Source organism: Cebus imitator, unplaced genomic scaffold (assembly GCF_001604975.1).
Source record: "Cebus imitator isolate Cc_AM_T3 unplaced genomic scaffold, Cebus_imitator-1.0 Scaffold182, whole genome shotgun sequence".
In the NCBI taxonomy this organism is placed as follows: Eukaryota; Metazoa; Chordata; class Mammalia; order Primates; family Cebidae; genus Cebus; species Cebus imitator.
Window position 1 is genome coordinate 2814883 of NW_016107497.1, and position 27461 is coordinate 2842343.

Below are 27461 nucleotides of genomic sequence, written 5' to 3' on the forward strand. Positions count from 1 at the left end.
TTTCACATGTTTGTTGGCCACATAAATGTCTTCTTTTGAGAAGTGTCTATTCATATCCTTCACCCAATTTTTGACACGTTGTTTTCTTGTAAATTTGTTTAGGTTTTTTGTAGATTCTGGATATTAGCCCTTTGTCAGATGGATAGATTTCAAATTTTTTCTCTCATTCTGTAGAATGCCTGTTCACTCTGATGATAGTTTCTTTTGCTGTGCAGCAGCTCTTTAATTTAATTAGAGCTCATCTGTTGATTTTTACTTTTGTTGCTATTGCTTTTGGTGTTTTAGTCATGAAGTCTTTGCCCATGCCTATGTCCTAAATGGTATTGCCTAGGTTTTCTTCTAGGGTTTTTATGGTTTTAAGTCTTACATTTAAGTCTTTAATCTTGATGGGGATATTTTTGAGCATTCTGTTTTAATTCAATTCAGTAAGAAGAATACTTCTAAAAACCCTACAACTGTGCTGTATTTATGTAAAAAAAAAATTCTTCAGAAAAAGATTTCTATAAATGATGAATTGTATTTACCCTTCATGGTGCTACAGCTCTCCCTACATGTGTCCTCTTGTAACTCATTTCTCCAAAATCCAGGACTAATTGCAGCCATTGGCAGAGGCATGCTGTCCTCAAGGCAAACCTGATGAGGAACTGTCCTCATCACAAGGTTTGCATACTCCAAAATAGCTCTTTTAGATGCTTCCTGTAATACCATGCTCATTCTCACCACAATTTCATTCATGCCTATGAAGAGGAAGGAAGTCTCTCTGGAGCCACACCAGCTCCATTGGGTCATGGACCTTTTGGTTTCATAGTTGCTTCCTCAATCTAAATTAATTTCAGTCAAAAGAAACTCTAATTTTAAAATACCCATAAAAAATGAATCTAGAGTTTAAACTCATTGATATAGTTAATGCAATTGATACTCTCCTATTTGAAAAGCACTTAAAATACATCAAAATGAACAGAAAAAATAGTGCATTTCTCACTTTTGGCAAATAAAGTCAGAGGTTCCACGTGAACCCTCTAGCTGAGCACATCTTGGAATTAAGAATACTGTCTCCTGCAAATGAGTCTAAAATGTAAATGAAAATAAGTGTTTATTTTGAAAAATAAGTATGCAAACAGCCATAACAAATAATTTTACTTGCCGTCCCCTTTTCCATTCAAGCAAATGGCTTTTGATTTAGAAACCTGACTTTCTTCTTCATGCTGCTGAGAAGAATTAGCAGGCGTAGTTTGTGATTATGTCAACTCAGGAATATTAAATTGCCTAGAATCATAGAATTCATTGGTCTTTGTTTACTTAACTCAGACATGTTTCTTAAATATTCTTCTGTCAGTGGATATGTCTTCTATCTGTGGCTATGTTTTCCACAGATTGATTGGTTAAAGTTTTCAACTGAACAGATTTATTTAGTATTTTATTAAATTGTTGGCTGTATGTGATGGCTCATACTTGTCATCTCAGTACTTTGGAAGATCCTGAGGTGGCAGAATCACTTTGGGCCAGGAGACTGACATCAGCCTCGACCACAGAATGAGATCTTGTTTCAAAATAAATAGTCTTAGATGTGATTCTTTTGCTTGCAAAAGCATTTCAACAAGATGCTTTCCCTGAGTCAATAAAAGATCTTCCACTGTCTTTAGTTGCTGTCATGTTCTCTCTGATGCACAATGTTTTCTTTGAAACCAAGTTGTCCCTAAAGTTCCAGAAATAATATATTTATAAAAAGATGCTGCAAGACTTTTCAAATACTTACTTTGGTATAAATCCTCCATTATCCTTAATCTCCACAATACTGCAGTTCAAATCAAAATCCTAATTGTATAAAAAAGGAAGTTTTTACTTTCTTTCATGTTGTATTTTATTTCATCAAAAATAATAATACCTTCAATTCATTGATGATTTTATGACAGAGGTCATAAAAGTGGTCAGAATTTGGCACTATTTGGAAGGCAAACGCCACAGGATTTGCTCACAAACTAGATGTAAACAGCACGAGAGAAAAAGAATTCAAGAATGACTATAAGATTTTTGACCTAATTTAAGAATGGAATTACTGATAAGTGACATAGAGAGGCCTGAGAAACCTTCATGATTGGAACAGACTGGGTAGAAATGGGCTAAGGAGTTCAATTTGAGACACATTAACTTTGATATATCTATTAGACGTCCAAATGGGATTTCAGGGTGGCATTTGAGTATATAAGTATGGTGGTTAAGTGAGAGATTTAGCATAAAGTTATAAATTAGAAAATTACTGGCATATCAATATTTTAAAACATGAAACTTTATGTAAACTCCAAGAAAGTAAGTATAAATAAAGAAGAAAAAGTATGAAAATGACACCCTGGAGCATTGTAACAGAGTGGTGGAGAAGAGAACCAGCCAAAGGAGGCAGAATGAAAGCAATCACTGAGGTAAAAGGAAAACCAAAATAATATCATGCCATGGAAGACAAAGGAATAAAGCCTGTCAAAGAAAAGAGCTTAATGAACGGTGTTAAATGCTGCCAATATGTCCAGTAAAATAAAGACTGAGAATTGATCATTAGTTTTCACTATATGGAGGTCACTGGTAGCCTTGACAATAGCAGTTTTGATGTAAACATAGGCATCAGCATCAAAGTCTAGCAAGAATGAGTTCCGGAGAGAATAGGAGAAAAATTAATATAGACAACTCTTCCAAGAAACTTTTCTGGCAAGATAAGTAAAGATATCAACATAATTTGAAGTCGCAGATGCCATAATTTTCTAATGGACTGGAATGGGACTTGGGAGAAAAAAAAGGAGTCCAGGATGGACCAAAGATTTGGGCTACATCTGTAAGAAAGCAACTGTCATTCTCTGGATATGAATACTGCACAAATTATTAAAATAATGTCTATTAATAATATGCCATTGAACATATGAGTATGAAATCTAGGGAAGAGGTTTGTTAAAATATTAGAGTTATCAGTATAAAGGATATTTAAAACCATGAGACTGGATAAATCACCATGGAGTAAACAATGGAAAACAGTAGAACCAAGTTGCATCAGAAAGATGAAAAGAAATCAGCAACGGAGACTGATAAGGCATAGTCAGGTGGGAGAGAAACACAAGTTAAGTTTTGAAGTGTTTCAAAGGATGATCAGCTGTGTGGAAGGATGATGACAGTTCAAGAAAGATGAGTAACAGAGATCTGGCCATAAGGTTTCAGTAACAGAGACCATTCATTGGTAATCTTGGCAGAAGCCAGTATGATGGAAAACTGGGGGTAAGAGCCTGACTGGCACAGGTTCAAGACAGAATGGAAGAAAAATAACTGCAGATAGTAAGTAACAGCACAAACAGCTCGCAAAAGAATCAGAGAAACTAAGTCAAGGCTGGAAGGAGGGGAAATGTTAAGAGACCCTAGTTTTTGTTTTTCAGAGGAAAACACCCGCATACTTGTATGCCAGCGGGAAACATCCATTAGAGATGTGGGAGAGAGAGGGAAAAAGAGTTGGTTCTTTTTCTCCATGATACCTTAATAAGGTTCACCTTTTAATAAGCGTAAAATTTTAGTTTCTATTGGAGTAAAAAGTTGTAGGAATGCCGAGAGGAGATTAATTATATAGGGGATTTTGCTAAAGACAGATCATGAATTCCAACTGTCACAGTGAAAGAACTTCAAGAATTAGGGAATGAAAATGAGCTGGGCAGAAGAGGAAATGGGCAGAATTCTCTGGAGATTAGAATAAAAGGGATGATCATGGTACAGATGCCTGGAGTTACTTGAGATGACTTAAATAAACATAACTAAATTCAACAGTGATGTTAAGTTCTGGTACACCCAATGCAAGTACTGATGATACGGTATAGGTTCTGGACTAGAAAAGGCTGAGCATTATCTGAGAATCCCTTTTTCCCTTGTGTATGTTTGTCAAGCATAGCTTGGCATTTCACCAAGCTGTGGTCTAACAGTAGACTTTCCCCCACCCACCTCTAGACTCCAAGTGTATTGCTCAGTTGCCAGTGCAGCAAGAGGGGACAGATTTTTTTTTCCATGTCTTCATGTCATTGCTTTAAAAAAAAATCATCAGCTCTGCAGTGCTGTGAGATTTGTCAGGCAGCCCACACTGCCTATGCTCTGAGCATTCACCTTTCACAGAGCTGCTTATTTGGTAACATTCTTTTGAAACCTTTCAGAAGAGATTTTCATGGAAAATTCAAAGTGACTTCATCCCACCTTGCTGTAGTAAAACAGAATTGAGTCCTCAAATCAAGATCACCAACTCCCACCCTTGGCTCTACTGCCATGCCTACAAAGAAATCCAAGACGGATATAAATCCAGAAGATCTTTGCATGTTGTAAGGGACATTCTCCACGTTCTGCCTTTTAATTCCTGTAACAAATATTTAGAAACATTTTCTAGACAGTAGAGATGAGTAAACAAAAAAAGCAGTCCCAAATAGAGCATATAATCCATGTGAAAATACTTCGCTAATGGTAATTGTATTGACAATTTTATGCTCTGACAAAGATGTAAATGTAGTTCAAAACTCACTCTAAGGAGAATTCAGTGTTTCTAGTCAGATACCACAACTGGTTTTTTTGTTGTTGTTTGGGTTTTTGTTGTTTTTGTTTTTGAGACAAGCATCTTGCTCTGTAGTCCAGGCTGGAGTGTGGTGGTGTGATCTCGATCTCGGCTCACTGCAACTTCTGCCTCCCAGATTCAAGCGATTCTCCTGCCCCAGCCTCCTGAGTAGCTGGGATTACAGGTTCACGCTGCAACACCTGGCTAATTTTTTGTATTTTAGTAGAAACAGCGTTTCACCGTGTTGCCCAGGCTGGTCTCGAACTCCTGAGCTCAGGCAATTTGCCCACCTTGGCCTCCCAAAGTGCTATGATTACAGGTGTGAGCAACCACACTTAGCCACAAACTGTATTTTTAAATTAGAGAGACATATTCTTAATTTACTGCTTGGAATTACCAAGTGACTAAACATGTTCACCAGAACTGGGAAAGCAAACAGCTCAAGAAATTCCCTAGAAATTGAAAGAAAACTGTTTAAATTATAGTTCCAACTGGCCCTTTACCTAGGGCTGAGGGGTTGATGAAATAATTATTCGCGTAGACAATGTCAAGTTTTGTGTAAAGATAAAATAAAAGAGTTCTAATTAACTACAGCAAGCTTTGACATATGCAAGTGCTTACTCCTGAAGATTGATTTTTATTTTACTAATGACACTGAAGGTGACACCATGACATGACCACATGTTGTGAGGAAATATGATCAGCCTGCTGATTGTGTCAGTAGCACTGATACTCTTGATTGCCATTTGTAGCATGTTTCCAGTCTTCCTAATGTCAAGAAATTTCCTTCCTTTCTATAGTCCCAGAAATCATAACAGGAGACATGGAGTCAGCCATGGCTGTGGACCTAAATCCCTGGGTGGAATATGAATTTCGAGTGGTGGCCACCAACCTTATTGGAACAGGAGATCCAAGCACCCCATCTCGAATGATCCGGACAAATGAAGCAGGTAAAAATTTGGAAGAGTCAGATTGGATTTGGTGTACTTCTAATCATCTTGAAAGTGAGTTGAATTAGCCATGACTGCTCCATTGCTTGCCTGAGCATAATTTATCTTGATTCATTTACCTAGACATCTTAACATTATTTTCTTTAATTATTCATTTAATTTGTTCTCAGAAATTTCTCTCCTCATTTCCACAAATACAGCCATCTAAATGCTTCTATTTTTGACCAATCCTTGCACTGATCTTCAGGTTACCACAAAACTGAAGCAGTTAATTCATTCTTCTAATAATATACTGATTCATTATAGCATACCCATAAGATTCAGAGTAAATTGGCTCACCTTCTTTTTCTCCAGTGACCCTTTAATTACAGTGTACTTCCTTAGAACTCTCTTATGTTATCCTTTACCACCAAACCCATACAAATTACAATTTGGAAAAAGTAAACATAGTCTTTCCTTGACCTACTGCCTTCTTGAAGTTTATTGTAAAATAAATACCCATCTGCTCCTTGACTTAAAAACATAGCATTCTTGTCATCTTTTAGAAAAAGCATCTTTGATAAAATGTTTCTAATAACTAAGAAATTAATATCTCTATTTGAATTTTAAGATATCTTGCCTATCACCTGGAAGGAGCAGGAAATAAAGAAATACGGAATACAGAAATTTTCTGAGTAGATTTTTTATGACTTTGGACAAGGCCTATAAAAGATAGACTTTGTCTATCTTTTATGTCCCTCTAATACTGTATATTAAGAAAACACCTGGTTACACATTTACTTAGCGGAACACACACGTTAATAGTGTTGATAAGAACAATATGAAAACAGTAAGAGAGATAGAGGGAAGATCAGGGATAGGTACAGGGATGAGAAAATAACAAACGCTAATGTTTTTATTCTCGATAATATATCAGTCTCAAATAAAAATGCACTGAAAATGAAGATTTGTCTTATTTGTTCACTGTCCTATGTTGGAACCTAGAACAGTGTTTGGTACTGGTACTCAACATGTCATGTTTCTAAAGGGAACAATTTTTTTTCATTTATATTGCCCTACACACCAGTACATAGGTTAAACACACATGTATGTACAAGACTAAGAATTAACTGTGCCAATTTTGTATTATAGATTTGAACCAAAAATATGATTTTAGACCTCTAACAAATTAAACAAAGATTATAATCATTAAAATAAACTATCAAAACATTTGGCTTTTTCTCTAAAACATACTATGGTCCAGAAGTGTCGGGGTCACCACCTTCAGGGGTCTGTCCTGCAGACCCTGACTTGGCGATGGATGAATAAAGTAAACTGACACACAGATATTATGCTTTACCAGTTTCACTGAGTGTCCTTGGCTGCTTTACAGACTCCCTGGAGAGTGCTATAAACAGCTGCAACCACCAGGCACAGAGACATGCATTTATTTATTAAAGTTTAATTGACAAAGGTTGAGTCAACAACTTGTACAGAAAGATCAAAGGCCAGGTTCTGATGCCCAAAGCAAACACCGTTAGTGGACAATATTGCTAGTCAACCTCCCTGAGAGGGATATCCAGCTCAAAGGTTAGTTTTAAGACCACGTGAGTAAACAAATTCGTTAGGTAAACTCCCCCACAAACCCTAGCTATTTACTTTACTTATTAACTAAATGTAAGGGGGATTTAGGCTGCCTTCAGCCAAAACTTCTACTGAAACTATGAAAAAACTCTTAAGCCTTCCAAAAGGATTTGAGACTAGAGTCTTATAACTTCCTCTACTATTTTTCCCGTAATATTTTTGCCACCATCCTGAGTGAATTTCCACACAGACAGATGGATGGATGAACGCATGGACAGATGAGCGGGTGGGCAGATGGATGAATGGGAAGGAGGGAGTGAGGGAGGAAGGGAAGGAGATAGAGGGGAGAAGGGGAGGAAGGAGAAAAGAAAAAGAAAGAAAAAAATATTTCAGGATGGACCACTAGACTCAGAGAAGTGGAACAGCTATTACTGAGGGACCCAGAGACTGGCATGCTCCTAACAGATCTTCACTGGGAAGGCACTGAAAGTGAACAGAGGGCAAACACAGAGAGTGGGCAGATTGGGGGAGAAAGGTGGGAACCCTACACACCCAGAATTATTCCTAGCCTCCAAAAGCTCTGGGGGAACTGGTGAGTTGAACTGGCAAGGAGCAACCCACTCTTGCCACAGGCCTGTGGAACCCCAGCAGAAGGAGACAACCTGGACCACCACAGACTGTGGACTTGCTAAGGAGAGCTGTGTAGGAACTGCAGGCCAGCTGATGCAGAGCCCAGGAGGTTTGGTGCAAGAGCATCTGTAGTGGAGCATGGTGAGGGATAGCCATCCCCCTAGGTTCAATTTGCTGCATAGGAGACTTTAGCCCTAGGGTAACTTTCTGTCTGTCCTGAACTCTGTAGGGCAGTTTTGCCCATCATATGGGGCCAGTCCAACCTGAGCAACACCTTGGTCTGCTGGCCTCTCCAAGGGCCCCAGTATGGCCACACCTTTTGCAGGGCACCCTCAGGAGCCTTGGGAGGCCTCACCATAGCTTCTGTTCTGGCAGACCCTGACTGAAAGGCAGAGAGTTCCAGTGGGGCAGCTCCTATGGCCACTCACCAACCTGCACAGTCATTTCTCACACTGCAGCTGCAACGTCCCCCACAGCTCTCCATTGGGCACCTCCCACATGAGTTTGCTGGGAGTGTCTGCTTAGGGGTAGAGATTTGGGTTTGCTTTCCTTGCTCTGATGGCCCCTGATAGTGCTGTCTGCTCCTCCTTCCCCTGCCAACTGCCATTGCAGACAGGGTCTTGGTGGGTACAGAGCCAGAAAGCCCCACCCCCACAAGTACCCCACCCTTGCATTAAGAATGCACAGAGAACAGCAGATCCTCCCCCACCCTTTGTGACCCCTCTGGCTAGCAGAGCAGAGAAGACACACAGACCTGTGTCTGTCAGTGTCTCGCCCCCAGCCAATACCACCTCTAGCTCAAGGAGGCACACAGTTGTCATCAGGCCCCATCACCACCACCCTAGCCCCATGCCAAACCCACACTGCACTGCCTCCACCACCGTGGTGAATGTCCCCAGGGAGACAGGCAACCAGGAACCCACTAGCACTCAGTGATAGAACTATTCAATATAGTAAAAATGACCATACTGGCCAAAGCAATTTATAGAGTTCATGCTATTTCTATTTAACTACCACTGACATTCTTCATTAAACTACACAAAACTATTATAAAATTCATATGAACTAAAAAGGAGTCCAAATAGCCAAGGCCATTCTAAGCAAAAAGAAGAAAGCTGGAGACAACATGTTACCCAACTTCAAACTATAGTACAGGGCTACAGTAACCAAAACAGCACGGTACTGGTACTAAAACAGACATATAGACAAATGGGACAAAACTGAGAGTGCAGAAATATGGTCTTATTCCTACAAGCATCTGATCTTCAGCAAACCTGACAAAAGCAGTGGGGAAAGGATTCTTTATTCAATAAATGGTGCTGGAATAACTGGCTAGCCATATGCAGAAGATTGAAACTGGACCGCTTCCTTTCACCATATACAGAAATTACCTCAAGATGGATTAAAGACTTAAATGTAAAATCCAAAACTATCAAAACCCCATAAGGCAGCCTAGGCAATACCATTCTGGTCATAGGAACAGGCAAAGATTTTATGATGAAGATGACAAAAGTAATTGCAACAAAAACAAAAACTGACAAATGGGACCTAATTAAACGTAAGCACTTCTGCACAGCAAAAGAAACTGTCAACAGAGTAAACAGCTAACCCAGAGAATATGAGAAAATTTTTGTAAACTATGTATCTGATAAAGGTCTAATATCCAGCATTTATAAGGAACTTAAACAAATTTACAAGAATAAAACAAACAGCCCCATTAAAAAGTGGGCAAAGGATATGAGTAGACACTTTTCAAAAGAAGACATACATGCGGCTAATAACAATATGAGAAAAAGCTGAACATCACTGATTACTAGAGAAATGAATAAATGCAATGATATTAAAACCACAAATGAGATACCGTACCATCTCACACCAGTCAGAATGGCTATTACTAACAAGTCAAAAAATGACAGAAGCTGGCAAGGTTGCAGAGAAAAAGGAACACTTATACACTCGGTGGGAGTATAAATTAGGTCAACCACTGTGGAAGAAAGTGTGATAACTCCTCAAAGTCCTAAAAACAGAAATAACATTCGACCCAATACACCCATTACTGGGCATATGCCCAAAGGCTTAATTGGTTGATGAAATAATCTGTACAACAAACTCACATGTCACAAGTTTACCTATGTAACAAACCTGCACGTGTACCCCAGAACTTAAAAGTGTAACTAAAAAAAAATTCCATATGGTCAATTTATCCCAATAAATGTAAATAACAATACAAAATACATTCAGTTTCTACCATATAAACGTTACTCAATCAAAAAAATAAAAGGTAAAATGGCTTATATATGTTTGAAAAGAGCCACAGAAAATCCAACTTTTCCACTTTTGTGATTTGCCTCTTATAAGTTGTTTTTTTCTGCTACCTTTTCAACAGCATGAATTTTAAATTGTGCATTAACTGCCTGGTTGGATTTTCATGCATCCATAAAATCAACCATGCTTTCATTGTGTACAGGTGTTCATTAATTAAGAGCATAACAGGTTAGTTGTTCTTCATTTTATGTACTCACTGTGCAGTTACTGAAATGACTGCCAATAGAAGTACTTATGCTCACATATTTTCTAAAAAGCATCGCCTTATTTTGCATATTGTTAATTGTGTTTAAACAAAGGCAAAGATTACTGCCTAATTCAGAGGCTCTCTATAAATATTCATTTTCAAAATAAAGAATCCATTTGGGATGAATAATCCATTTAAACTTTTTATGGTATATATCTCCTTGTGCGATTAAAAAGCATTTTAGCAAAATCACTTTTACATTTCAAGCTAAAGTGTATTCAGATTATGCATTTTAAAAGACTATCTCTGCAGCTACTCAATCATGTATTGCCTGTCTCTCTATTTTATCATGAGTTCTATATATGTAACATACTTTAGTCCATTAAAATCTTAAAGAAAAGAAGTAGCATGGAAAATGCATGAAGCACTCTCCTTTGAAAGTGAGCTGAGGAAGGTTTGTATTGCGTACTTTATGCTTCTTGTACTGTGGTACTGCACAGAGCAAGAGCTACTAATGGTGTTGGACCAAGTGTTGAGTTCTGTGCCAGTTTTGTCAGGCAGCACAGATTTTAAAAGGCACCAGTATTTTGAGACAGCCTCTCAAATGATGCACTCTGCCTCTATTAAGTACATATTCAGTATTTTAAAAGATAATGCTGTTCTAAAGGGCCAACCAAACTTCGAAAATAGACCTGCTTGGTAGAGAAAAGGTTTCACATTAGGGATGTTGAATAGAAAGTGGTATGCCTCTTTAAGTTTCACTTACTTAATAGAATATTGTAAATTCCAAAGCAGTATAGTCAACCATTTCTCCCATAGAACTGCTCCTTTTCTACATACCAAAAAACAGAATTTTTCTTTAAAATTTTTCTGAAGAATATATTCTGAATTTTCCAGTCATCAGGAAACAGGCATGGTGGCTCATACTTGTAATCTCAGCACTTTGGGAGCCCAGGAGTAGAGGTCATCTGAGGCCACAGGAATTCAAGATCATCCCAGCCAACATGGCGAAACTTCATCTCTACTAGCCAGGCATGGTGGAACATGACTGTAATTTTAGCTACTCAGGTGACTGAGGCATGAGAACCTGGGAGGCAGAGGTTGCAATGAGCAGAGATTGCACCACTACACTTCAGCCTGGGCAACAGAGTGACACTCTTTCAAAGAAAGAAAGAAGGAAAGAAGGAAAAAAGAAGGAGAAAGAAGGGAGGGAGGGATGGAAGGTGGAAGGAAGGAGAGAAAGAGAGAGAGGAAGGAAGGGAGGGAGGGAGGCTCTTGATAGTCAGCAAAGATAAGATAAATTGGTTCAGTCCTGTTTCTTAGGATTAATTCCAATTTCTTAGTATTAGGATGTCAAAATAATAATACAAATATGTTTTTACTTATGTGCACAGACATTTAATTTTTAATTTATGTGGGTATACAGTAGATGTATATATCTTTGAGTTACATATTTTACTACAAGCATACAATGCTTAATCACATCAGGATAAAGAGGGTATTTGTCCCCTCAAATGTCTATGCTTTGTGTTTCAAACCATTCAATAATACACTTTTAGTCAGTTTAAAATGTACAATTAATTTTTTGTACTATATTCACTCTGTTATGGTAGCAAATACTAGGTCTTATTTACTCTTTCTAACTATTTTTTTTTATACTCATTAACCATCCTCCCTTACCCTCAAGCCCCCACTACCAACTACACTTCCCAGCCTCTGGTAACCATCCTTCTTCTATTTACATGGGTGCAATTGTTTTAATTTTTAGCTCCTACAAATGAATGAGAAGATGGGATGTTTGTCTTTCTGTGCCTGGCTTATTTCACTTAACATGATGACCTCTAGATCCATCCATGTTGTTGCAAATGACAGGATTTTATTCTTTTGTATGGTTCGAAAATGCCCCATTGTGCACAAGCACCACATTTTCTGTATCCATTCATCTATTGATGGACATTTAAGTTTCTTCCAAATCTTGATTATTGTGAATATTACCACAATAAACATGGGAGTGCAGATATCACTTCAATAAACTGATTTTCTTTCTTTTGGGTATATACCTACGAATGTGATTGCTGGATCATATGGTAGCTCTATTTTTAGTTTTTTTGAGGAACTTCCAAACATTCTCCATAGTGGTTGTTCTAATTTACATCCCCACCAACAGTGTATGAGGGTTCTCTTTTCTCTAGATCCTCACTAACATTTGTTATTGCCTGTCTTTTGGACATAGGTCATGTAAACTGGGGTCAGATGGTATTTTATTGAACTTTTGATTTCCATTCCCCTGATGAATGATGTTGAGCACATTTTCATATGCCTGTTTGCCACTTATATGTCTTCCTTTGAGAAATGTCTATTCAAATCTTTTGTCCATTTTTTTTTTTACAGATTTTTAGATTATTTTTCCTATAGAGTTGTTTGGCCTCCTTATATATTCTGTTTATTAATTCTTTGGCAGATAGGTAGTTTGAAAATATTTTCTCCCATTCTGTGGGTTGGTGCTTCACTTTATTTACTGTTTCCTTTGCTTTGCAGATGCTTTTTAACTTGATTTGATCCCATTGTCTATTTTTGCTTTAGTTTCCTGTGCTTGTGGTATATTGCTCAAGAAGTCTTTGCCTACTCCATTGTCCTGGAGAATTTCCCCGATGTTTTCCTGTAGTAGTTTTGTATTTTGAGGTCATAGATTTAAATCTTTAATACATTTTGATTTGATTTTTTATATGGCAAGAGATAGGAATGTAGTTTCATTTTTCTCCATATAGATATCCAGTTTTCCCAGAACTATTTAGTGAAGAGATTGTCCTTTCCCCAGTGGATATTTTTAGAACTTTTGTTGAAAATGAGTTCACTGTAGATGTATGGATTTATGTTGTGGTCCTCTATTCTATTCCATTGGTCTATGTGTCTATTTTATGCCATTGCCATGCTGTTTTGATCACTGTAGATCTAAAGTATAATTTGAAGTATGATAATGTGATTCCACCAGTTTTGTTCTTTCTGATAGTTTTGGCTAGGATAGTTTTGGCTATTCTAGCTCTTTTGTGATCTGATATAAACGTTAAGATTGTTTTTCCTATTTCTGTAAAGAATATCATTGTTATTTTTATAGTGATTGCATTAAATCTGTAGATTGCTTTGGGTAGTATGAACATTTTAACAGTATTGTTTCTTACGATTCATGAACATGGAATATCCTATTGTTTTGTGTTCTTTTCAATGTATTGTATCAATGTTTTATAGTTTTTGTTATAGAGATCTTTCATTTATTTAATTTCTAGGTGTTTTATTTAAAGCTATTGTAAAGGGGATTACTTTCTTGATTTCTTTTTCATATTGTTCACAGTTTGCATATAAAAATGCTACTGATTTTTGTATGCTGATTTTGTGTCCTGCAAATTTACTGAATTTGTTTATCAGTTCTAATTGTTTTTTGGTGGGGTCTTTAAGTTTTTCCAAACAAAAGATTATACCATCTGCAAACTAGGAAAAGTTGTTGTCTTCCTTTCCAATTTGGATGCCTTTTATTTATTTCTCTTGTCTGATTGCTCTTGCTAGAACTTCCAGTACTATGTTGAAAAACAGTGGAGAAAATGGGCATTCTTTTCATGTTCCAGATCTAGAAGGAAAGGCTTTCAGTCTTTCCCCATTTAATGCTAGTTATGAGTCCATCATACATGATTTTTATGATGTTGAGTTATATTCCTTCCATACCCAGTTTATTGAGAGTTTATTATGAAGAGATGTTGTATTTTATCAAAAGCTTTTTCAGCATCAACTGAAATGATCATAGGAGTTTTTGCCTTCACTCTGTTGATATAATGTATCACATTGACTTACTTGTGTATGTTGAATTTGCCTTGCATCCCAGGGATAAATTCCACTTGGTCATGATGAATTAACTTTTAAATGTGTTGCTGAATTCAGTTTGCTTGTATTTGGTTGAGAAATTTTGCATCAGTACTTATCAGTGATACCAGCCTGTTGTTTTCTCTCTCCCTTTTTTTTTAATGTCTTTATTTTTGGTATAAGGGTGATCCTTTGAATTTCTGCAGTGTCAGATGTAATGTCTCCTTTTCATGTCCAATTTTGCTTATTTACATACTCACTCTTTTTTTCTTAGTCTGGCTAAAAATTTGTTAACTTAAAAAAAAAAAAAAAACTTTTGGTCTATTGATCTTTTGTATTGTTTCCTTCAATTGCACTTACTTCTGCTCTGATCTTTATTACATTTTTTCTTCTAATTTTCTGTTTGGTTTACTCTTGCTTTTCTAGTTCCTTAGGATGCATAATTAGATTATTTGAAGTATTTCCTTTTTTTTTTAAAATGATGTAGGCAGTTACAGCAATAAACTTTCCTCTTAGTATTGCTTCTGCTGTATCCCATGTGTCCTGGTATGTTGTGTTTCCATTATCATTTGTTTCAATATATTTTTCAATTCCATTCTTAATTTCTTCATTGACCCATGGGTCATTCAGTAGCATTTTATTGTGACCTAACATATGGTCTCTTCTTGAGAATAATCAGTGTGCTAATGAAAAGAATGTGTATTCTTCAGCTGTTGGATAAAATGTTCTGTAAATATTTATTAGGTCAATTTGGTCTATAGTGTAGATCAAATCCAGTGTTTCTTTGTTGAATTTCTGTCTGCAAGGTCTATCTAGTGCTAAAAATGAGGTATTGAAGTCTCCAGCTATTACTGCATTGAGGTGTATCTCTCTTTCCTTACCTCTAATAATATTTCCTGTGTTCCTGTGTATATCTGGGTACTCGAGTACTGGGTGCATATGTATTTTAAAGCGTTATATCCTCTTGCTGAATTTACCCCTTTATCTTTATATGGTGAACTTCTTTATGTCTTTTTATAGTTTATGTCTTGAAATTTTTTTTCTGATATAAGTATAGCTACTCCTACTTTTTTGTGATTTCCACAAATGAAATATATTTTCATTTCAAAAACGAAATATATTTTTCTATCACTGTATTTTCCGTTTCTGAGTGTCTTTACAGGTGAAGTGTGTGTCTTGTAGAAAACAGGTCATTAAGTCTTTTTTTTTTTTTTTAACCATTCAGTCATTCTGTCTTTTTATTAGAGAGGTTAGCCCATTTACATTCGGTATTACTATTGATAAGTAAGGACTTACTCCTGCCATTTTATTATTTGTTTTCTGTTTGTTTTGTGGTCTTTTCTTTCTTCTTTCCTTTCTTCCTGTCTTCATTTTACTGAAAGTGTTTTTCTCTAGTTATATGGTTTGTCTTTTTGTTTTTTGTGTATCCCTTTTAAGTTTTGCACTTTGAGTTTACCATGAGGTTTGCAAATACTATTTTATAACTCATTATTTTAAGCTGATAACAACTTATCACTCTTTGCAAACAAACAAACAAGAAAAAATGAGTAAAAATTCTACACCTTAACTTTATCCACCTCCTTTTCTACTTTCTGCCATTTCTATTTATATCTTATTGTACTGTCTTCGAATGTTGTTGTAGTTACTATTTTTTATTGGTTCATCATTAAGTCTTTCTACTTAGGATAAGAGTAGTTTATATACCACACTTACAGTGTTATAATATTCTGTGTTTTCCTGTGTACTTATTATTACCAATGAATTTTGTACATTCAGGTGATATTTATTGCTAATTAATGTCCTTTTCTTTCTGATTGAAGTATTCTCTTTAGCATTTCTTATAGGACAGGTCTGGTGTTGATGAATCGCTCAGCTTTTCTTCGTCTGGGAAAGCCTTTATTTCTCCTTCATGTTTGAAGGATATTTTCACCAGATATATTACTCTAGGGTAAAATATTTTTTTTCCATTGGCGTTTTAAATATGTCATGCCACTGTCTCCTGGATTGTAAGGTTTCCACTGAAAAATCTGCTGCCAGACATATTGGAGCTCCTCTGTATGTTATTTGTGTCTTTCTCTTACTGTTTTTAGGATTCTTTCTTTATCCTTGAGCTTTGGGAGCTTGATTATTAAATGCCTTGAGGTATTGTTCTTTGGGTTGAATCTGCTTGGTGTTCCATAACCTTCTTTTACTTAAATGTTAATATTTTTCTCTAGCGTTTGGGAAGTTCTCTGATATTATCAATTTGAATGAACTTTCTACCCCTACCTCCTTCTGCCTCCTATTTAAGGCCAAAACTCTTAGATATGCCCTTTTGATGCTATTTTGTTTATCTTGTAGGTGTGCTTGATTATTTTTTCTTTTGTCTAACTATATATTTTCAAATATCTTAAAGTTTACTAATTCTTTCTTCTGCTAGATCAGTTCTACTATTAAAAGACTCATGCATTCTTCAGTATGTCAATTGCATTTTTCAGCTCCAGAGTTTCTGTGGGATTTTATTATTTCAATTTCTTTAAGTTTATCTGATAGAGTTCTGAATTCCTACTTGGCATTGTATTGCTTTTTTTTTTTTAAGTTTACTCATAACAGCTATTTTGATTTAAGTGTCTGAAAGGTCACCTATCTCTGTTTCTCCAGGATTGGTCCCTGGTGCCATATTTGGATCATTTGGTGAAGTCATGTTTTCCTGGATGGTCTTGGTACTTGTGGATGTTCATTCGTGTCTGGGCATTAAAGAGTTAGGCATTTATTGTAGACTTCACATACTGGGCTTGTTTGTACCTTCCATTCTTGTACAGGCTTTTCCAGGTATTGGAAAGGACTTACGTATTTTTATCTAGCTGTATCTGCTTTAGGGGACACCCCAAGCCCAGTAATGTGGTAGTTATTGGAGACTAGCAGAGGTACTACCTTGACTGTCTTAAACAAGATCTGAAAGAATTCTCTGGATTACCAGGCAGAGACTCTTGTTCTCTTTTCTTACTTTCTCCCAAACAAATGGCGTGTCTCTGTTCTGAGCAACCTGGAGCTGGGGATGAAGTGACCTAAGTACCCTGGTGACCACCACCACCACTAGAACTGCGCTGGGTTAGATCTGAAGCAAGCACAGCACTGGGTTTCACCTATGGCCCTGCTATAACCACTTGCTAGTGACTGCCTATGTTTTCTCAAGGCCCTGGGGCCTTACAATTAGCATGTGGCAAAGCCAGCCAAGCCAGTGTCCTTCCTTTCAGGTGGTGAGTTACCCCTAGGGCCTAGGTGGATCCAGAGGTGCCATCCAGGTGCCAGGGACTAGAGTCAAAATCCTTAGAAGTCTACTTGGTGTTCTACTGTACTGCAGCTGAGTTGATACTCAAACTACAAGACACAATCCTTCCCACTCTTCCTTCTCCTTTCCAAAGGCAGAGGAGCCTCACCATGTGGCCACCGCCACCACAAGCCCACGGGGAATACCGCCAATCTACTGCCAGTGTTCCCTTAAGGTCCTAGGTCTCTTGAGTTAGCTTTTGGTGAATGCTGCCTGGCCTGGAACTCACTCTTCAGGGCAGTGGGCTCCTCTCTGTCCCTGGGCAGGTCCAGAAATGCTGTCAAAGAGCCATCTCCTGGGATCAGGGACCCCAGGAGATCTCTTTGTGCTCTGCACCCTTGTGGCTGAGCTGGTACCCAAGGTTCATGACAAAGTCCCCTTTGCTTTTCACTCCACTTTTCTCAAGCAGAAGCAGTCTCTCCCCATAGCCAACACAGCTGGGTATGTGCTGAGTTTCACCTGAAGCCAGCAAAGGCACACGATATACTATTTGGGTATTGCAGCTGGTTAGTCAGGGACCAAGGGCTCTTTAGGTAGCAGAGGATTAATCCTGCCAGGACTGGGTCTTTCCCTTCAAGGTACTGGGTTCCTTTATTGCCCAGGATGTGTCTAGAAATGTCATCCAGAAACTAGGGTATAGAAAGTGGGCCTCACAACTATGACCAATGTTCTATCCTGCTGTGGCTGAGCTGGTAACGAAGAAGCAGGAAAAAGTTCTCCCCACTCTTCCTGCTCCTCTCCTAGAGTGGAAGGAAGGTAACTCTTAAGGATCTGCAAGCTGTGCAGCCTGGAGTTAGGGAAGGGGTAGCATCAGCACTGCCCTAGCCACCCCAGCTGATATTTTAGAGGTCACATGTTCTCCAAGTCCACTAGCTCTGATCCCAGTTCAATACAGGACTTGCCTAGGAGTTGTGTTCCTTGTGGTCAAGACTACCTTTCAAGTTTATTTAGAGCCCCAGAAAACTCCAGCCTGAGGTAGTGAGGCTTTCAGGAACTCGAGTTCTGACCACTGGGATGGGAGATTTCTCTCTGGCTAGGGCTGGTTTAAATTTTCCCTCTGGGCTTGGCGCTGTGGCTCATGCGTGTAATCTCAGCACTTTGGGAGGCCGAGGCAAGTGGATCACCTGAGGTCAGGAGTTCCAGACCTGCCTGACAAGATGGTAAAACCCCATCTCTACTAAAAATATAAAAATTAGCTGGGTGTGGTGGTAGGTACTTGTAATCCCAGCTATTTGGTAGGCTGACACAAGAATTGTTTAAACCTGGGAGGAGTGGAGGCAACACCACACATCTACAACCATCTGATCTTTGACAAACCAGACAAAAACAAGCAAAGGGGAAAGGATTCCCTATTTAATAAATGGTGTTGGAAAAACTGGCTAGCCACGTGCAGAAAGCAGAAACTGGAACCCTTCCTGACACCTTACACTAAAATTAACTCCAGATGGATTAAAGACTTAAACATACGACCTAACATCATAAAAACCCTAGAAGAAAATCTAGCCAAGACCATTCAGGACATAGGCATAGTCAAGGACTTCGTGACTAAAACACCAAAAGCACTGGCAACAAAAGCCAAAATAGACAAATGGGACCTAATCAAACTCCACAGCTTCTGCACAGCAAAAGAAACAATCATTAGAGTGAACTGGCAACCAACAGAATGGGAAAACATTTTTGCGATCTACCCATCTGACAAAGGACTAATATCCAGAATCTACAAAGAACTAAAACAGATTTACAACAAAAAAAACAAACAAGCCCATTCAAAAGTGGGCGAAGGATATGAACAGACACTTTTCAAAAGAAGACATCTATGAGGCCAACAAACATATGAAAAAGGCTCATCATCACTGGTCATTTGAGAAATGCAAGTCAAAACTGCATTGAGATACCATCTCACGCCAGTTAGAATGGCAATCATTAAAAAATCTGGAGATAGAAGCTGGGGAGGATGTGGAGAAATAGCAACACTTTTACACTGTTGGTGGGAGTGTAAATTAGTTCAACCATTGTGGAAGACAGTGTGGCAATTCCTCAAGTACCTAGAAACAGAAATTCCATTTGACTTAGCAATCCCATTACTGGGTATATATCTAAAGGATTATAAATCGTTCTATTACAAGGACACATGCACACAAATGTTCACTGCAGCACTGTTTACAATAGCAAAGACCTGGAACCAACCCAAATGCCCATCGATGATAGGCTGGACAGGGAAAATGTGGCACGTATATATCATGAAATACTACACAGCCATAAAAAATGAGGAGTTCGTGTTCTTTGTAGGGACATGGATGAACCTGGAAACCATCATTCTCAGCAAACTGACACAAGAAAAGAAAATCAAACACTGCATGTTCTCACTCATAGGCAGGTGTTGAACAATGAGAACATGTGGACACAGGGAGGGGAGCATCACACACTGGGTTCTGTCGGGGGAAACTGGGGAGGGACAGTTGGGGTTGCGGAGTTGGGGCGGGATAACACAGGGAGAAATACCAGATATAGGTGATGGGGAGGAAGGCAGCAAACCACTTTGCCACATATGTACCTATGCAACAATCTTGCATGTTCTTCACATGTACCCCAACACCTAAAACACAATTAAAAAAAAACAACCTGGGAGGCGGAGATTGCAATGAGCCGAGATCATGCCATTGCACTCCAGCCTGGGCCACAAAGCGAGATTCTGTCTCAATAAAAATAAAAATGAGTAAATAAATATTCCCTCTGTGGGTGGGTGTCAGCTCAGTTTGGTCAGGTCTTGCTTTCTGCTATAACTGGGCAAAACTGAATTTAATGTCTCACAGTTGCTACACTCTCCTCTTCCCAAGCAAACAGATTTTTGTCTCTTCTGTGTTGTGGGGCCACTGCTGGGGAATGGAGGAGTGGCAGTCTCAGTGATTCAAGACTGTTTTTACTACCTCTTAGTGCATCTTTCAGCAATATGAAGTTTAAACCAGATACTGTGAGTGTTCGCCTGATTTTCAGTTCTTACAAAAGTACTTTTTAAGTGTAGCAGTGTCCTTGCCAAGGGTATAATCAGTGGAGATTTCTATTCTGCCATCTTGCTCTTCCTCCATCTCTATACAGGTATTGATCGACTTACGACCTGTGCAACTTACGACATTCCACTTTACGACCACAATCGCTAGCCACGACTGCTCCACGTCTGGCAGCGCAAATGTTGCCCAGCTGGGCGTACAACAGTGCGGACCAGCTTCCAGCAGCACTGCCATCTCCGCGTGCATATAGCCTACTCAACTTACGACCAAATCGTGTTACGACCGGTCTGTCGGAACCAGTCGTGGTCGTAAGTCGAGCACTAGCTGTATTTAAGTGCAATTTTCTTACAAGTTTTAGTTCATGATTACATTTATAAATAAAGATAGATACCCCTATGTTTGATTTTTGAAATGTGTTAATATCATCAAACCAATATATAAATTTGGGATAGGGTAATAGAAATACTTTCTCTATTACTTAAAAAGATGAAACTCAGGAGAAAAAAATCACATTTGGGGAAATTAATTTGAAATATACACTGTAGTAGAAATGGAAAAATATGTAAAGTAAATATAGCCTTATCAATCTGTCATTTAATTGAATTTTAATATTCTATAAGTTACACGTTCTTAACACTGTTGAAAGATAAATGAAAGGGAGAAAAGGTACAGCTAACTATATAACTTGTCATTCAGAAAGGTCTGATCTTTATAGTATAAAATTTCAATTATCTTCAAAGCTACTTGTATAATCTCAATCTTTGCAGTTTATTTCAAACTTTAATGAATTATATATACACACGAGAATTAATATACATATATGCTTATGTATATATTTTTTAAAGAAAAAAATTTACCTATGATGAAAGGTTGGAGTTTCAATCTGGATTAATGTCCTACTGTGCCACTTAACAACAGGGTGGACATAAGCAAAAAGTATATCATTTAACGCTTGAATTTCTCACTTATAAAATGGAGATACCGCAACCTACTCCTTTTGACCATTGTATTAAATAAGATTTTTTTAATGCATACAATGAGCTTAGCACAGTGCCTGGCACATCATAAATGCTCAATGTTATTGGAAGCTTTTTTTTTATTATATCACCTCCATCATTAATTTAAATGAGTTATTATTAAATGGAAATTTCCAAAGTAGTAATCATGAAAAAGTATATTTTTTCATACTGAGAAAACATTTTCAGAGTTAAACACGTTTGTTAATATAGTAAGAACCGTACAGTCTCTTGGTTGCAGCTCTGCAGTCTACTCCCCAAGATACGCTCGGTACGAGAAGTCTCCACTGCTGACAGTGTTCCATCATGCCCTGTCATCCAGCCCACTTGAACAACAGGAGAGTCAGGAGAACTTTTTAGCATGTGGCACATACTACAGAGCACGCATCTTCTCTAAATCATCCTTGCAAACACGTGACAGTCCTTCTCATGATGGTTTTCTGTTCTTCTTATCTAGTTAGTACTATCTGTAAGGGGATTTGATATTTCTCAACCTGTAGTCATTTCTTTGGATTTTGTAGCATAGACAAGGCAAAAGGAGTAGGGGAAAAGACATTTTGAATGAAAGACTATGCTTACACATGTTTTCACACATTCAAATTGCTTTGCTTTCTAGTTTTTTTTTTTTTTTTCTACATTGTATTCTGTTATTTCAATCTCTTCTGACTCAAATGGAAAATTACACACATATTTCTGGCCACATAAGGAAAAATATTTTTTCTACATTTGAAAACTCAAATACCAGTAAATAACTGTATCAGGTAGACAGTCAAATAAAATGTCTCCTAGTCTTAGCACTTTCTGTACTATTCTGTAGTTATAGAACTGGTTTTCCAAATAGACAACTCTGCTGTAAAGGTTAAAAATAAAACAGTTTTTTTCTTCTCCCACTATTGCTCTCCACCATGCTCAATGTGATCCCAAACCTCAGCCTCAAATATATCCTAAGCATGTTTATGTATTAGAGCAGTCGCATTTTCAAATATTTAAAAATTCCAGTTTAATTAAAAAATTTTTATCTCACATCCAATTCCATGCTCTCCCTTTCCTTCCCAGCACAAGCCTGACCCAAGAGCTATGATCAGTCTTTTCTTTCTTTCCACTTTATCTCCTACTTTCCAACTGTTTCTCTGGCACTTTCCAGGTCAGACAAGGAGGAAAACTTCCACTTAGATGGTAAATTTTGTAGTTCTCACATGGGCGTTAAATGTTCAGCATGATGGCATTTGTTCATATGATGCTTCTTTCTCTTGTGGGGGGCACTGGGTTCTTTGAAGACATCTTCCCCCAGCAGGCAGTCTTATTGGGTGTGATCCTAACAAGCCTATTCAAACCTATCTGTGTCCACTTGGTTCAGAGTAACCATTTCACATCCCTGGCCTGTAAAAATCTAGAAATATAGGATATTTTCTAGAGCTGTTTTGGCCACTGCTCTTGAGCTTCCTCAAGTAGCTCAGTATAGAGTTGAGGTATTCTAGAAAACCCTGAAGATCAATAGCATCCATATAGGGCATGACAGGTAACCATCTGAACTCTCTGTAGTGGTTGTCTTGCTCCTCTCCTTATTTACCTTGGTGAAGAAATGGCATCCCCACTTCTCTATCGACAGCTTGGGTTCAAGGGAGATGCCATAGCAAATCTTTCTTCTAAACTGACAACCTTGTTCTAAGACAGCATTCCTTGTGCATGTATGTATATGAGCTGTAGACAGGCAATGAGAAAGAGTCATAAAATTAGTTTCCCTAATTTGTAATAAGACTGGTTTTCTTCAGCCATCCTCACTTTAGCATCTGAGATTACATGTGACTCATTCCAAGTTCAGAAAACCGTCGTTTAACTTCCTCTTACAATTTCTTAAGTTGTACATTACCTTCTGACTCCTACAAAAGGTTATGCTTTGCTGACATTTGTATTTTCACAGTTCTTATCCATGACGGTTACTTAGAAAATTCCCTGTGTTCAAAAGTTATGAAAGAGACACAATGGAACATTATTATAAGATGGGCTGGATTAGTTTTATCTGGGAATATGTAAATTGGCTTTGTAAATGGCATTTAATGAGACTTCAAAGTCCAGGCCAAATAGTAATTGGACAGAATTATTTACTGGGGGCAATTAGAAAATTCACATTTGTCAGGCACTGGTGTGTACAGAGAAAAGGCATAAAGCTATGTGGTTTCTACAAAAATATACAAAAAATATAAGACACTCAGCTGAAAGAGTTGGGAAGATCTAAAAGAAAATATCATTAAATGAACATTATGACATTTTTCAAGCTGATGAGTAGTTAATTATATTTCATAAAATAAATGGTCCTCAGTAGAATTAAGAGAAGACACAAATCATGGCAAGCAACAGACCTCTAAGACCAAATCTCAATTGTTAGAAAAAAAGAAGGTAACATTATGGCTGATATAGCAGACAGTGTTTTTAAATTGTGAAATTACCTTGGTCCATGCAAGCCTTTACTACAAGACATATTTAAGGCATAAGTCTTCAGTTTCAGAAGCAATTTGTATGCAGAGATGGTGATTTTAACAACAAGCTTTCTTAAGGAAAGGTGGCTAATTGTTAGGCATGTTCTTTTCTGACAAATAGTTTCTCATTGCTGCAAAGGTTTCAATGAAGAAAAATGAGGGGCAAAGTGGTGGAAGATCAGTGAAAGGCCTGAGTACAAAATGCCAAAGGCAATGAAGTTATCCACACAGGAGTGAATGTGAGACCCTTACGTTAGACTTTTTCTCTCTTCTAGTCCCTGTGATGCCATATACCATTCAGAAATCACAAACCATTTAATTTTCATGTCAACCCTCTAAAGTGCTCCTCTAAAGGAGTGTGCATCCTCATATTACAGATGAGAAAACAGAACCATAGAATTTTTAAAACGTGTACAAAGTTACCTGGTAAATAAATGGCAGAGCTGGAATTCTAGCCCAGACCTCACTCCAAAAATGATGCCTCCCAAGTTATCTCCCCTTCCATTCTAATCACTTCTTCTTGCCTTTTCCTTCTCCCTTTTTTAGCAATGAATGTCATACAAAGATTGTTTTACCCATTCTCTGCTTTTAGTTTCTTGTGGATCCATATAAACAAAAAGAATGGGTTGAGATAAATACCATTCATTTTATACACTTACCTATGGTTTGACTACTGCTACGTATAAGGAGGTTCATAAATCACAAACTTCTTACATTTCCTGAAATAGCCTAGCAATCTCTTTCACAAATTCAAATAGGGATTTTACCTAGATTTCCAGATTGACACAAGCTATGGCAAAACAGAAAGCATAACTGTTTGGTACTAACAAAACAATATTATTGCAATATCCAAGAAGGCTTTTCTGTTTCAAGATCATGTGTATAAAGATACATGGTGAACTTTCAGTGCTTTTCATAGAAGACTTCACCACTTTTGCTTTTTCAAATTTAAACAGATAATATTAAATAATATTTATTGATTATAGTTCCGAGGACTGTGATGAATAATCATGAAAATAACCTTAAGAAGTAGGTATAATTGTTATATCCATGAGACCATGGAAATACAGGTTAAAAAATATTTTCAGCCAAGCAGTTAGAGTGGTAGAACTATGATTCAAGCCCAGATCTTTCTCACTGTTACTTCTCCCTCCCACAAGAAAACATTTACCATTTGTACATAGCACATTTTCTAACCAATTGATAAGAATAAAAGCATTATTTAAACTATTTAGGAAATACCACTGAGTTTTATTTTTTTTTTGGAGGGGGGAGGCTCCTTCAATTTAACTCTTTCTATAAACTAAGCCTGAGTTAGAATCAATTAACTGAAATATTAACTGTGCTACATATTTCAATTTGGTTAGAAAAAATCTTATTTTTTAAATGTTCCTCTTGACATCTACCTTTGCTATATAAACTCCCCCCCTTCCCTCTTTTCATTCTTTGGCACCTTTCTATCCAAACCAATTACTGGATAACCATCAAGCTCCAAAATTATCCTGTCCCAAGTCTCAAATAAAGCTGTATTTTTTAATGAGTGATGTAAGTGCTTACTGTAATATAAATTGGAAAATTTTCAGGGAGAAAATATTGGAAATGATTTCATTATGTTTTATTTTAGTTGAATGCTAATTAAAGCATGTTATTAGTGTGACTCACTTTGTTCCACCTACTATGCTTAGAAGTTCTTTGATATTCAGGCGTGGTTAAACTAAGGTAGTTCAGTGTATTTTGTTCATTCCGTGTTTACAAAAATGTTTTCAATGTTTAAGATGAAAAGAGATATGAGTTTATATTTCAACATGCCAGGTAAGACTTAAAACAGCTAGGCATTTGTAGCTTGTGGACAAAGTATCAATTACATTATCTGCTAATGGAGGAGCTTTGCTTAGAAAGAAATTCAGAAGAATCAGACTTACACCTGCTAACCATATGTATAAACTGGATTCTCTAAGCTAATATGCTTATGACATTTGTCAGTAGTTGTTTAAGGAAGAAGACTCTAGCTGCTTAATCCTCAATTTTATTAATTATATTTAAAATATATTTGGTTTTAAAGTAAATGTGTATTTCTCTGGACCCAGCAAAAGCATTTATTAGATATTTGATTATATTAATGTTATGCTTCTAACAAAAATTACAGAATTTTTGCGCCATAAAGGCTCTGAAAGATTAAGTCAAATCCCTTCAGATCATGAATATGTTGTTTTATAAAGAGCTATAATTAAAATCAGTGGACTCCAAAGCGTTGACTGCAGAGATAATAACTGTGTGCCGCCAACTTGAAAAGAAAATGAATATACATGGGTTTCACCGATTATCTGCATGTAATTAGGAAATTTAAGCCAATTGGAATTAGAGTGCCCAATTCAAACATTTGCCCACGACAACGAAACACTGCCTGAGATGCAGCTATTAAATCCTGAAGTTTTCCATTACTGGGTCTGATTACATCTAGTAAGTTTTTTTTTTTTTTTTTTTTTNTGCTATTAAAACACAGTGAACCATTATGCATCTTGTGTCATTTATTGTTCATTAAATTTGGAGGTAAGGTAAAAAAAGGATGATCTTATTTCTTTACATTAAATCAAACATGGGCTATTGTGTCTAAAAAATAAATTAGCAGAGGTAAGAAACCCTCAAGGACTGATTTGAAGTAATAAAATAAATTTTTAAAACTTACTATTAGTTGAAATTACTCAAATAATTTCAAAAAATGAATAAATAGATTGAATCAAATCACAGAAAGCCTTCTTTTGCTTTCTTAGTTTCTCAAAATGGAAATTTTCACCAAAATGTTCATCTGTTTGGTTTCTAAATTTTTTACTCAGAAAGTTAAAACTTTGAAAATCTAAATTGGCAAATTGTTTTTGAAAAATAAAAATATTAACAGATGTGAAACAATACTACCAAAGCTTCAACAGTGTTGATTTCAAATAGCTACTTTGTTTTATTCTATTTTAAATGGGCTTCCAGATGATCACTAGAGAGCATAGAGTTTACTGTAAAACTGTAATCTAGAGTTTCTGTGAAATCCCTTTTTTTAGATGATATTTTAGAGTTGAATAAAGTAGAAAAGGATCTCCAATAGCTAGTCTTTCCACAGAAACCTATAATCATACAGATGATGTCCTCAAAGATGATGATTCAAAGCCCTAAATTTAGAGTACGAGTTTAGTCCAATTTAATAGACAAAGTACTGGGTCTGGTATACATTACCTATGATGTTATTTTAATGTGAGTTTTCAGAGACAAATGTGAAGAGTATATGTGTGTGTATGTATGTGTGTGTATACTTTAAAAAAAAACAGTAATACTCAGAGAAGCAATAGCATGATATCAACAAATTATTAATATCTTGCATTCACTATTCATTTGAATAGGCTTTCATGGTCACAGTATTCAGAAGTCTGAGATTAGCCACAAAGGGAATATTTGGAAACATGGATCCCTGTCCTTTCACATATACAGTTAAACCACCTCCCTTCTTGTGTGTCTTACCGATAACATTGACCAGAAAATAAATTTAGACTAATAACATGTAACAGTGGCTTTTAAGGCATGTGATAAGGCATACTGTTA

At 37.0% G+C, this 27461-nt stretch overlaps 1 protein-coding gene across 1 annotated transcript in view; it reads left to right on the forward strand.

Annotated features, from left to right (window-relative positions):
- Positions 1-27461, forward strand: part of CNTN5 (contactin 5) — a 1396301-nt gene that overhangs the window by 1295249 nt on the left and 73591 nt on the right. Inside the window, exon 18 of the mRNA XM_017545918.2 lies at positions 5359-5508. Within this exon, the coding sequence (XP_017401407.1) occupies positions 5359-5508 (150 nt within the window). The remainder of the gene's footprint in view (positions 1-5358; positions 5509-27461) is intronic.